Source organism: Zingiber officinale, chromosome 7B, assembly GCF_018446385.1.
Source record: "Zingiber officinale cultivar Zhangliang chromosome 7B, Zo_v1.1, whole genome shotgun sequence".
Classification (NCBI taxonomy): Eukaryota; Viridiplantae; Streptophyta; class Magnoliopsida; order Zingiberales; family Zingiberaceae; genus Zingiber; species Zingiber officinale.
In genome coordinates this window covers 14,469,181-14,482,479 of record NC_055999.1, presented here as the reverse complement: position 1 = coordinate 14,482,479, position 13,299 = coordinate 14,469,181, and the positions used below count along the sequence as shown (strand labels likewise).

Here is a 13,299-nt window from a genome sequence, read left to right as displayed (position 1 = left end):
CGAAGGCTAGCTCTGAGCAAATAGTTTATCTGCATCATATCGATCCTTCAATAAAAATGAATCGGCAGTAAATAACGTTGCCATATTCGCAGAGTGAAGATTGCCGGCACAGGCGCTTTAAATAGGGAGGGCATGGATCAGTAAAGCAAGCCCCGACCGTTTCAGTTTAGAAAGCCAGTAGCAGGGCTTCGCCCGCTTTATGGGTACGGAGAAAGATGCAGAGAGAGAGAGGAAACGGAGCAGCCTTACAATTCCTCTCTCTTTTTCTTTGTGATATATATACAAACTGTCCACGTTCCCATGTCGACGACTTCAGTTTAATTTGCAGAGCTAGAGGAAGAGCATGCATGCATGCATGGCTACTTTTGATGGGATTTGCGCCCAACCGTACATGGCTCATTCAAGGCCATTTATTGTATTTATTGCCTTCCTCTTGGTTTTTTAGTGTTTTTTCCTGCATTGTGTCCATAAATTGCACCTCATCGGGAGGAGGATCCAGTAGTTGTTTGGTGGTGGTGGTGGTGGTGATGGGCGAATCTGGCTCCGTCAGAGCCTCTCACGGGTCGCTCGCGCACAAGCCATATATCGTCGCATTGGAGTCATGATTAGCCCTCACGAGGGGGTGAATCGTCATGGAAGCTCATTGGATTGACAAACAGTCATGCATGATCTCCAAAAGTTACTTTTGGCTTGTTGAACAACGTATGACGTATGGAAGAAACCTTTCTTATGTGATGCAAAAGGACAGGCAGGCCTGCGTTCACTCAGACATGTAACCATGAATTCCTTTATTTGTTGGATAATGGGAATTAATTAAACACTAGTTAGTTTCAGGGTATTTAACCACACAGTACTGTAAACAGACTTGCATCAGGACCAATTATATTGGTGTCAGATTCATCTGAAAACTCTTGTTTCATGGAGATCATATATATATATATATATATATATATATATATATATATATATAAAAGAGTAAATCTTGTTGGTCAGAATCTGGCCAGTTAGAAATCTCTATCTCCCAATTAAAATACATGCATGGACATGCATATAATTAATATGACCATATGAAATTACTAAAATACCCATACATATGCATGCATTCATATATTCTAGCTGACCAGATTCTGACCATTTAACAATACCATATATATATATATATATATATATGATCTTTCAGCAGCTCAAAGGTGCCTGCCTTTGTGAGCATTCTGAGTTATAACAGCCGACAACAATTTTGTGTAGAAGGTTTGTGAAGGCGATCAATGGCCAAAACAGTCTGTTGTTCGGCTGCACATCTTAATTTTGTTGCGTTTACATTATCAATTTGATTATTTTTTAATCGCATGTCTCTCTCTTCTTTTTTGCCTTTGATGATGGAAACTCCATTAAAATGTCATACAACTAATCTAGAGAAACATTTAAATCATATATTAACATAGATATTTGCTCAATTTAATTTAATTACCCTTATATTAACTAAGTAAAAAAAATATTTTACTAAATATATAAGCCTTTTGTCATTCCTCGACAAATTAAATCATTAGGAAGAAAATATCTGATTGCATAAAAGTTTTTAATTGCATTCGAATAATGAACGTGAGACATGCTTATTCGTAGAATTGAAATCATATCATCTTGATCTTATTAAAACAATCCGTACCATATATATATAAATAGATATAGAAACACTAAATTGAATCATGTGTCTCATTTAAATATCCAATTTAAAATAAAAATCATGTCCTCTTATTTTCCTTTTTTAACATTAGTTAATACGGAAAAGGAATTTTAAATAATGAGTAAATTTTAAAAAAAATCTTTTGAATAAATAATTCTTATATCCCATTTCTATTTGCATGATTATTTTGTTTGTGCATTTAAGATTGATTTGTTTTTATTTCGAAAGCATATTGAGTTTTTCCTGGTAAGATACTTTAAATGTATTTTCTTTTTTTTTTCTTTTACTGATCAAGCTATCTAATTTTTCAAAGTGACTAATTTTAGAGGTGACTGGTCTAATTTTACAGAAGTTTTTTATTAATCATTGGTAAATCGGAAAACATTTATGGAGATTTATATTTTTTTTGATAATCCAAGTATTAAGCTCTTCGAAATGACTAATTCTAGAGGCAATAAATTTTGTTGGCTAGAATATAGCCAGCTAGAAATCTCTATCTTCTCAATTATAATACATGCATGTACATGCATATAATTAATATACAGTAAATCTTGTTGGTAAGAATCTGGCGAGCTAGAATTTCTATCCCTCAATTATAATGCATGCATGTACATGCATGTAATTAATATATACATGTGATATTATTAAAATGCCCATTTATATATATGCATGCTATATTCTGGCTGATCAGATTCTGGCCATTTAACATTACCTATTAATATATACATATGATATTACTAAAATGCTCATGTATATGCATGCATGTATATATTGATATGGTTGACCAGATTCTGACCATTTAGCAATGCTCTTCTAGAGGTGTCCAGTCTAGTTTTATGAAAATTTTTCACTGACCACTAGGATAAATCAGGAAACACTCATACAAGTCTATCTAGATGGTAACATCTTCGACCCACTTCTCACTAAGAAAAAATCTCCTATTATACACCACAATTGAGACTCTAATTTTAATCTCTTAATTATCCATTAGAGAGCCATTACACCATCCCTCCAGATTTTGTTGTTCTTGTACTTGTTTATGTGAAGCCAAGCCATAGAAAGCAATGAAGCCTTTATTGCCTAATCATAAATATTTGCAAGTTTGAATGAGAAGTAATTAGAGAGACATAGAGAAGGCAAAAGGGTGAAGACCCCTCGAGTCAATCCAATATTCATCCCATCTCACCCAATGACCCAAGTAACCCAATTCAACCCATGCAATTACTCCCAACTCATTTCCCAATCAACTCCACCTTTTGTGCTTAATTTTAATCCCCCTTTCTCTCCCCTTACGCATTCATTCCTCCACAACAACCTCCTCCATTAGAATAATCCCACACTTTAACTCTTCCCATTCATTTCTCCTCCTCCAAACTACACTTCACAACATAAATCTATATCTCCACTTTCAAATTGAATCTTTCATAAAAAGAAAAGACCTCATCTGTAAACTACCTTTTCACCATAAAATTTATCAAAATCTATGACCAAATGCTTGCAATAGTAATTCATCTCCCCTTCGTGACTCTTTCCTAAGTTCTTGTGTAGCCACATCTTTCAGTAACTTTCAGTATCACAAGTCATGTACAGTATAGCCTTTTGTTATATTTTACTGAAGATATATAAATGAGCAGAGAGGACTAGTGCTGTTCCTTTTGATTCAGCATTTTTAATTTATAGATAGATGTGATAAATCGAGCAGAGTAGTAGGTGGTGGCTGTTATAGGAAAGGAATTCGACATGTACATGCACATCACACGGATATAAAGGAGTGACGACTGTTTCCATTATAAATCACTCCTCTCTGCACCACCACCACCACCGCCACCGCCGCCACCATCATCATCATCATGGCCTCATCCAACAAGCACTGGACGAGCATGTTCAAGTCCAAGCCCTGCAGCAACCAATGGCAACATGATCACGTCTTTCACCAGAAAAATCCAGGTCAGTCGTCATCTCAGTTCAGTTTCGAGAACTGATGATGGTGATGATTGCATGGTTGCTTGGTGGTGTAGGCTGCGAGGAGAGGATCCCGGATCCGAAGCCGAGGTGGAACCCGAAGCCGGAGCAAATCCGGATCCTGGAAGCCATCTTCAACTCCGGCATGGTGAACCCCAGCCGCGACGAGATCCGCAAGATCCGACTCCAGCTCCAGGAGTTCGGGCCCGTCGGCGATGCCAACGTCTTCTACTGGTTCCAGAACCGCAAGTCCCGCTCCAAGAACAAGAACGGCAACCGCCACCACTTCACTCCGGCCAGCCGGCGGCAGCACAAGCCATCCCCCACCGCCTCCTCCTCCTCCTCAGCCCAATCCACCAACTCCGCCAACAAAATCTTACCACTCCCCACTATATTCCACTCTGCTCCCCGGCCGCCATCTGCGACCTTGTTCCTAAATCAGACTAACTCATTTGCGGCGCCGGCAGAGCAAGACATCGCCGCGATCATCAGTTCGCAACAACTATGCGATCCAGCGATGCTACTCATGGATCAAGATCAGAAAGGCCAAGATGATGATCACCAACAGTGCAAGTTGAAGATGCAATATTTACAGCAACTTTATGCAGCAGCAGCTGCTGCTGCTCCAACTGCTAGTGCTGCTACTGTAGGCAGCTGCTTTAATGGGAGCCCTATCATCAACGATGTACAAGGTATGCGCCATTAATGGCCCAGCTCTCACATACTGAGAGTGATGGTTCGATGCAGCTATAACTATTCTTGGATCCTCCCTCCCATCTACTTGACATTATGCATTTCCATGGGTTCTCACTTCAACTTTTGTAGCTACCTGGTAATATAATGCTCCTGAAATTGAGAGCTGCCTTACTGTTAGAACAACAACTACGTGCACGCAATCTTTTCTCATGTAAAGAATAGACAAGGAAGAACAGAGCTCTAGGTGGTCATGTCACCCAGACACATATACATAATACGATGAGGATTGAATGACACAGTAGATGGTTGTGTCATTGCTCTCCTATAGATTGTGCTGTGTCTTTTTCATGCATCGATCGATTTCAAACGATTTAGATATATATATACACGATCTACATGCCATTTCCTCCTGCTTCTTTAATCTATACATCAATTTATGCATCAATGAACAGTGTTGATGGGGGGAATTGGAGGAGGAATATTTGACGGCACTACTGGAACACCCTGCACCAGCTGGTCGACGGTGATCACCAGCGAGGCAGTGTACGAGGTGGCGGCCGGCCGAATAAATGTGAGGCAGGTGCTCGGGCCGGAAGCCATCCTTCTGGATCAATCCGGGCAACCTGTGCTTACTGATGAGTGGGGCGTGACCCTCCATCCTCTCCAACATGGAGCTTCCTATTACCTCGTATTTATTTTATTTAATTCATTACTACCTACTTAATTAATTAATTAATCATTTGATTATACTAATTTTTGTGCAGGTTTAGTTAGTTAGCTGAAAGGAGCATGGTTATGTTGAAGCACTCAGGAATGTAGATTCACTGCATAAATGGGTTTATTTTGCAAAAGTGTCTTTCCAACTTGTAGTAGTCCCATGAATGTTAACTCTTCTATGGAGTATATATATCCTACATGACTGATTGACTGATGTCTTAGTTGTTGGATCTTAATTAATCATCTTCAAGTTAGTTACTCCTTGAGTTTTGAGATATAAACCAAATTTTGTTTGTGCATTGTCTTGGATAGGAGCTATTATATATGCAGATAGTTAAATACTCAATTACTTAATTTGGAAAGTTATCCTATATGAAAATGGAGAAGATGGTTGGTTGAAAATGATGATTCTGATATTGATCAGATAAAAACTCCTCGCTTTCCCAAGATGCCTCTAAATGGCCAATCGTCTCGAAAAGAGCATTAGTTGCCGACTAGGAAAGGGGTCAATGACGTTGCCTCCCCCCCCCCGTGTGATGCTCAAGTCAGTGATCGAGTCGAGTAGAGTAAAATAAATTAGGGGTGTCAATTCGGATGGGTCGGTTCGGATTGGGTCGGGTTGAGTTTTTTTTTTAACCCAACCCGAACCCAAGTTCAACCCAAAACACCTTAACCCGAACCCAACCTATATAACCCGAAAATCCTATTCAAAACGACTTTTTTGGACTATTTTCCTTATAATTCTTCACTTTTATCTCAATACTCCATCATTATCATACAAACATGATATTAATATACATAAACACATCTAAATTTTTAAAATAAAATTTGATTTAACCCCAAAAAAATCCATAAAACCCTATATTTAAGTCAACCCAGGTCAACCCGAACCCAACCCGAAACTTTTTTACTCTCCAACCCTCCGACCCGAACCCGACCCGAACCCGAAAATGCCCAACCCGAAACTGATTTTTTTCGGGTCAACTCGGGTTGACACCCCTAAAATAAATGAATAGTGAACAGTAGCTAGTGGTATCACGTCTTGTGAGCATACCTATGTTTATAGACAGAGATCCTTTTTTATAGTGTCACTGTTTATATACAAATCTCAAAGCGTTTCTAAAAAGACCAATCATAAAGATGTTATTGTTAGGACCTTCGGATGCGGCTAGAGAGGGGGGGTGTGAATAACCGACCCCAATTTCGCGTTTCTTTCTACAAATCAAGTTAGCGCAGCGGAAATAAAAATAATAGTAACGAAAGCGGAGAAATCAAACCTCAACACGCGTCGATGTAACGAGGTTCGGAGATATACTCCTACTCCTCGGCGTGTCCGTAAGGTGGACGAAGCCTATCAATCCGTCGGTGGATGAGTCCCCGGAGAACCGGCTAATATATATACTCCTTCTGGGTGGAGAAACCTCACCACAATCTTTCTTGCACCAGCAAGAATAGGAGTACAAGAATACACAAGAAGAAACAACAATATGAATGTATAAACAAACAATCTTGCCTTCTCGTCGGCTGTTGATGAAGCAGCAACTTCACGGGCCAAATACAGCAGCAACTGTTGGAGACCACAGCCGAGGAAGCTCACGCAAAGCTTCAGCTAAGAAGAGCTCAGCAAAGCTCAGCAACAGCAAGCTCTTACAGAAGCAAGAGATAGCAGCTGAGGAGAGGAAGAAGAAGAAGTATTGCTGTAGAAGCCCTCGATCTCCTTTTATAACCTGCACTGCAAAGAAGACAGCGAAGAAGACGGAGATAGCCGTTGTCACTCATAACGGCTATACCTGGACCGATCAGACTCCACCCTGATCGGTCCGAGGCCTCCTTGATCGGTCTTGGGGACCGATCAGGACCTATGCTGATCGGTCCCCAGAACGATCAGCACTCTTCACAGAGAACTCGCCCAACTCTCTGATCGTCTCCTGATCGGTCTGTGGACCGATCAGGGTGCATGTGGATCGGTCCACAGACCGATCCCCTCCTTTTCTCTTTGCCTTCTGTTCGCTTTCTGATCGGTCTGCAGACCGATCAGATAACATACAGTAGCATACTGTTTGGTTACTGATCGGTCACCAGACCGATCAGATAACCCAGTGTATCACTGGATCGATCCAGTGATCGATCTAGCTCTTGGTTTTTGCCCAAACCAAGTCCCACGCCTTCCAAACCAATATCCGGTCAACCTTGACCTATTGGTATCTCATGCTTAGCATCTGGTCACTCCCTTGACCTGCTAAGACTCCCTACCAAGTGTCCGGTCAATCCCTTTGACCCACTTAGACTTTTCTCTTCGTGCCAAGTATCCGGTCACTCCCTTGACCTACTTGACCTTCACAACACCAGATGTCCGATCAGCCTTGATTCATCTGGATTTTTCCTTGCCCGACTTCACTCACCAGGACTTCCCAACTGCCTGGCTTCACTCACCAGGACTTTCCCTTGCCTGGCTTCACTCACCAGGACTTTCACCAACTGCCTGGCTTCACTCACCAGGACTTTCACTTTCACCTAGCTTCACTCACTAGGGTTTTCACCTGGCTTCACTCACCAAGATTTCCAATCTGCCTGGCTTCACTCACCAGGACTTTTCCGTCTGCCTGACTTCACTCACCAGGACTTTTACCTGGCTTCACTCACCAGGATTTTCACCTGGCTTCACTCACCAGGATTTTCCATCTGCCTTCCTGATATAGAGAACGAGCTACCGAGCCCTCTCTGACCTAGTCCGAAGAACGAGCTACCGAGCCCTCTCCGTCTTTCACTTCCGGTCCAGAGTACGAGCTACCGAGCCCTCTCTGACATAGTCCGGAGAACGAGCTACCGAGCCCTCTCCGACTTCCACTTGCCAAGTTCCCATACTTGGACTTCTCCGTGCCAAGTCTCCATACTTGGACTTTCTCCCGTGCCAAGCTCCCTGCTTGGACTTTTCCCGTGCCAAGCTCCCTGCTTGGACTTTTCCGTGCCAAGTCAACTCACCTTGGGTCAACCAGGTCAACCTTGACCAAGGGTTGCACCCACAACCTCCCAAGTTTCTGTTCTTGTCAAACATCAAGATACAACTTGAGTCAAGTCAACTCGAGTCAGGTCAACCAGGTCAACCTTGACCTAAGGTTGCACCAACAATCTCCCATCAAAATACAACTCTTCTGTTCTCGTCAAACATCAAAATACAACTCAAGTCAGGTCAACTAGAGTCGGGTCAACCAGGTCAACCTTGACCTAAGGTTGCACCAACAGTTATAACACCTTTTCCAAAATGGATCAGAAATTTCTGTGCATGGCAAGGAGAAAGTTTCTAGTGTACATCTTGCTTACAGAATATTCTCTGTCCTTGTGACACAAAATGTCAACAAAAATAGTATGAGGTCGTTGGGTTGAGGGGCCTACTATGCGTGAAGCTAATAATCTAACTGAGCCTCCTAAATGCCTGATAGACTACCACTCGGAGCTACCGCCCGATCGGATTAGAGAACTATAACTAAATACTGCCTTCGCTCAACCACTTCCTTGAGTCAGCAAGCTTAGAAAGACTGAGTATCTAACTGGTTCAACTGGACATATGATCTGATCGGCTAGATCTCTCTGCCGAGCTAGTTAACTATGCTATTCTTGAACCAAGGATAAGATTTGGCTCAAGTCTGATCGGCCCCTCAATTTGATCGTCGTGACAATTTGGTAGGCTATCTCTCGTCCGAAGGAACCAACTGCGTGGGCTTCCAAGATTGACCCTTATTTGACTTTGATCGCCATGTTAGCTAGCCTCTTGTACTTTGACTGATTCAGGGGTGTAACACCCATAGGATTCCTAGAAATTTTACATGAATTTATGCATGATTAAATAGGTTTCATGTGGATTCTTCTTTAAAAAAATAAAATAAAAAGAACCAAAAAGAGGCATGACCAAGGATTGAACCTTGGACCTCTTGGTAAGTGGTTCCATGCTATAACCAGTAGCCCCAGCAGGGATGTGCTGATATGAAAAGAGGGAAATTATGGTTAAAGGTAAGGAAAGTGAAGGCTCTCTTCACTAAGAAGGAGAAGTCCAAGTTTCCTTCCTCTTCTTACAATGAAAAGAGAGTTTTACTTCCTCCCTTCATTTAGGATGAGTAAAAGAAAAAGGAAGGAAAAGTTCATTTTTCCTTGTTCCTTTCATTTGGAATAAAAGGAGAAAAGGAAAGAGAAAATTTCATTTTCTTCTCTTCCTCCTCCCTCCTCCTCTCCATCGAAACCCAAGCCCCTTCTTCCTCACCATTGCCGAACCAGGCAAAGGAGTTTCTCTCTAGGAAAAGCTTCACAACCAAGGTTGCTTCTCTTAGAGAATTAAGTGAGAGATGTAAGTATCCCCTCACCTGCAGTACAATAGTTTTCGTACGCTTTATGTTTAAAGGTTGTTGAAAAAAAACTTAGGGATTTCCTTGCAAGTTTCGGCCAAGATAAGGAGTTGTGGTCACTTATGGTTGTCAAGTTTACAATTTCATGCTACATGTTGTATAAACAAAACCTAGAACCTTACCTTAGGTTTCGGCCAAGATGGAACATAAGGTTTAGAGCAAAGTATTGAAACCTAAACATGCTTGTTTATGCTCCTTCATGATATATGATTTATTACATGTTGTTAGTTAAGTTTTCATGCTACATGTTGTATAAACAAAACCTAGAACCTTACCTTAGGTTTCGGCCAAGATGGAACATAGGGTTTAGAGCAAAGTATTGAAACCTAAACATGCTTGTTTATGCTCCTTCATGATACATGATCTATTACATATTGTTAGTTAAGTTTTCATGCTACATGTTGTATAAACAAAACCTAGAACCTTACCTTAGGTTTCGACCAAGATGGAACATAAGGTTTAGAGCAAAGTATTGAAACCGAAACATGCTTGTTTATACTCCTTCATGATACATGATCTATTACATGTTGTTAGTTAAGTTTTCATGCTACATGTTGTATAAACAAAACCTAGAACCTTACCTTAGGTTTCGGCCAAGATGGAACATAAGGTTTAGAGCAAAGTATTGAAACCTAAACATGCTTGTTTATGCTCCTTCATGATACATGATCTATTACATATTGTTAGTTAAGTTTTCATGCTACATGTTGTATAAACAAAACCTAGAACCTTACCTTAGGTTTCGGCCAAGATGGAACATAAGGTTTAGAGCAAAGTATTGAAACCTAAACATGCTTGTTTATGCTCCTTCATGATACATGATCTATTACATGTTGTTAGTTAAGTTTTCATGCTACATGTTGCATAAACAAAACCTCGAACCTTACCTTAGGTTTCGGCCAAGATGGAACATAAGGTTTAGAGCAAAGTATTGAAACCTAAACATGCTTGTTTATGCTCCTTCATGATACATGATCTATTACATGTTGTTAGTTAAGTTTTCATGCTACATGATGTATAAACCAAACCTAGAGTCTTACCTTAGGTTTCGGCCAAGGATGAACACAAGGTCTAGGGCAAGGTTTTGAAATCTAACCATGCTTGTTTATGCTTCCTCATGATGTATGATTTTTCTATACAATGTTAGATTGAATTTCCATGTCTTAAGTTGCATGAAAAACCTAGAAACCTTACCTTTAGGTTTCGGCCAAGGTTGAATTAGAGGCTTAGAGAAAGTTGTAGACCTAAACTATACTTGCTTTATGCTTCCTCATGATGTATGATTTCCTATGCAATGTTAGGTTAAATTTCCATGGCTTATGTTGTATGAAAAACCTAGAAATACCACCTTGAGGTTTCGGCCAAGGTTGAATATTAGAGTTAGAACCTCACTTATGGTTACCAAAGGACTCACTTGCTATGCTATGTAGGTTGCCAAAGTTTCATGCTTTAAATTGATTAAAGGAAAAAATTTAAAACATGCTTTCATGTTTCGGCCAAGATAAGAAGAATGAGGTTAAGAAGCTACCTAGGGTTCCTAAGGTCTTACATGTTATGATTAATGATTATGAGGACTTAGGGAGTTGATTTCATGTATCCATGTTGTTTGAAAATCTATGATGTATGTTTATATGTTTCGACCAAGCATGATTTAGGGCTTGTAAGAAGTTTCAAAAACCTTAATCATGTATGATGTTGACTCTTATGATATGATATGAATTTTATGTCACCATGTTAATTGATATGTGCACTTCATGTTATCATGTTATGAGATGCTATATAATGTGCACTTCATGTTATCATGTTATGTTTTTATGATATACTATATGTTATGTGCACTTGGTGTCATCATGCTATGTTTATGCAAGGCTTATGTAAGATGAAAAAGCTTAAGAGATGCTTCCCTTAAGTTGGGATCAAGAGCACTCTTCATGATATGACAAGAACATGAAATGTTATGATATGACAAGAACATGATATGTTATAATATGACATGATATGACATGCTATTTTACTTTGTATGACTTGTACCAAGGGTGGGCTCCGCAAGCGCCCCTAGGTCGATGGTCTATGAAACGGGCCTAGTAAAAGGGATGAGCTCCTAAGTTGCCTCTAGGTCGATGGTCTATGAAACGGGCCTAGTTCCTAGTGGTTCAAGATTAGCTACCTTGGATCTATTTAGGATGCGCACATTTATGTATGTATGTGGTACAAGCCGAGCCCTCATGTTGAGATTATGTTTAAGTAAGTATATGATATATGTTTTCAAAAGGACATCTTGCATATACTCATTTCATGATACATGTTTTCAAAAGAACATCTTGCATCTACAAGTTCATGTTATATGTTTACCTGTATGCTTCTTAAAGATGCTCTTGAAATATGTCTATGATGCTTATATGATCATGTTACTACTTTATGTTTATGCTCTCACATGATATGATATGACTTTATGTTTATGCTCTCACATGATATGATATGACTTTATGTTTATGCACTCACATGATATGATATGACTTTATGTTATGCTCTCACATGTTATATTATGATTTACCACTTTATGTTCATGCATGATTCATGGTTTTTTGTGAATAGGAAAGAGACTTACTAAGCCTATGGGCTTATAGTTTTTATGTTTCCTTGTACTGCAGAAAAAGGAAAGGAATGGCTAAACTAAGAGGAGCAACAGGAAGGGCAAGAGTGTGTGTGGCAGTGACACGGTGGAAGAAAACTGCTATATGTTTTTAAGTTCTAAGTTTGCATATGAACCATGTGTTATCTTTATGCTTGATAGTACTTTAACTAGTATGGATAGTTATGCACTTATGTTCTTCATGTTTCCTGCTAGTATGCTTATGATATCATGAATTATGTTTCAAGTAGTTGGTATTAATTAAGTTGTATGCATGAATACTAGTAAGTCTACATGTTCAGTATGATAAGCATGATGATTAGTGTAGAAAAAATTAAATAACTGTTTCCGCTGCCATGATTTCATATGTATGCACGTATGTAAGTAAGTAACCCCGTCCCTCCTTAAGCAGTGGGAGGGCGGGCGTTACAAGGGGGTCCCATCCCAATCGCCGTATCATAAGCCTCCCTATCAGATCTAATCGAAGGAGCATACAAGTCCGATTGATTGGACCTTGGTGTTATTTGCGCTTCTTGTCCTCTGAACGAGCGTTTATTTGCCTAAAACAGATATTGTGAGATTCCCCATCTCCTAATTGCACTACCGTTCGAATTAAGCTAATGAAAAACTTAGCTGCCGCTTTTGCATGCGTCCTTTGTTTCCCAATCAAATGATTATTTTAATCTGATGAAAAACTGAGTTGCTGCTACTTCATGCATTCTTCATCTTCCGATTGGACGCTCATTTTTTGTACCGCCTCTCAGCTCAAGTTGACCTCACCTTGGCACCTTGAAAACTGAACAACTTACTTGTCATTAATGCAAAACATGAACATGACTTTTTATCATAAGTCTGCTAATTGTCACCCATCACTCATAAATACACCATGTGATTTATTGTCATGTATCACACGCCTGCACAGAAGAATATTTGATATGACAGGTGACTGTTGGGATTGGATGTGACAGCTGCTTGTTCAAATTCAACAATTAAATCTTGCTTTTCTAAGCACTTGATCAAACAACTCTCCGACATCCCCACTATGGTTTTTAAGATTTATTGTAATGATGTTACTTCATTATTTTTGCATTTCTTCTGCTTGCCATTGTCGGCGTTTCTTCAAGCTCTCATTCCCCTCATAAGTCCATTTTCATCCGCTCTTCTATCCATTTTTCTCTTCTCCCATGACTTTCGGTCTACCTGTCGCCATCCAT

At 39.9% G+C, this 13,299-nt stretch overlaps 1 protein-coding gene across 1 annotated transcript; it reads left to right on the top strand.

The window, feature by feature from the left end:
* The first annotated feature begins 3,660 nt into the window (after window positions 1-3,660).
* LOC122004180 (WUSCHEL-related homeobox 9-like) lies at window positions 3,661-5,109 on the top strand. Its single transcript, XM_042559104.1, has 3 exons — window positions 3,661-4,335; window positions 4,792-5,027; window positions 5,104-5,109. The coding sequence occupies exons 1-3, from the start codon at window positions 3,663-3,665 to the stop codon at window positions 5,107-5,109; spliced, it is 915 nt and encodes a 304-aa protein (XP_042415038.1). The 5' UTR covers window positions 3,661-3,662.
* The last annotated feature ends 8,190 nt before the right edge of the window (window positions 5,110-13,299 follow it).

What these genes read in the sequence shown, in the direction of transcription:
- LOC122004180 (XM_042559104.1), top strand. Translation starts at nt 3,663, where the DNA reads ATGATGGTGATGATTGCATGGTTGCTTGGTGGTGTAGGCTGCGAGGAG. An exon ending in TATCATCAACGATGTACAAG is followed by an intron (nt 4,336 to 4,791) that starts GTATGCGCCATT and finishes ATCAATGAACAG; the next exon opens with TGTTGATGGGGGGAATTGGA.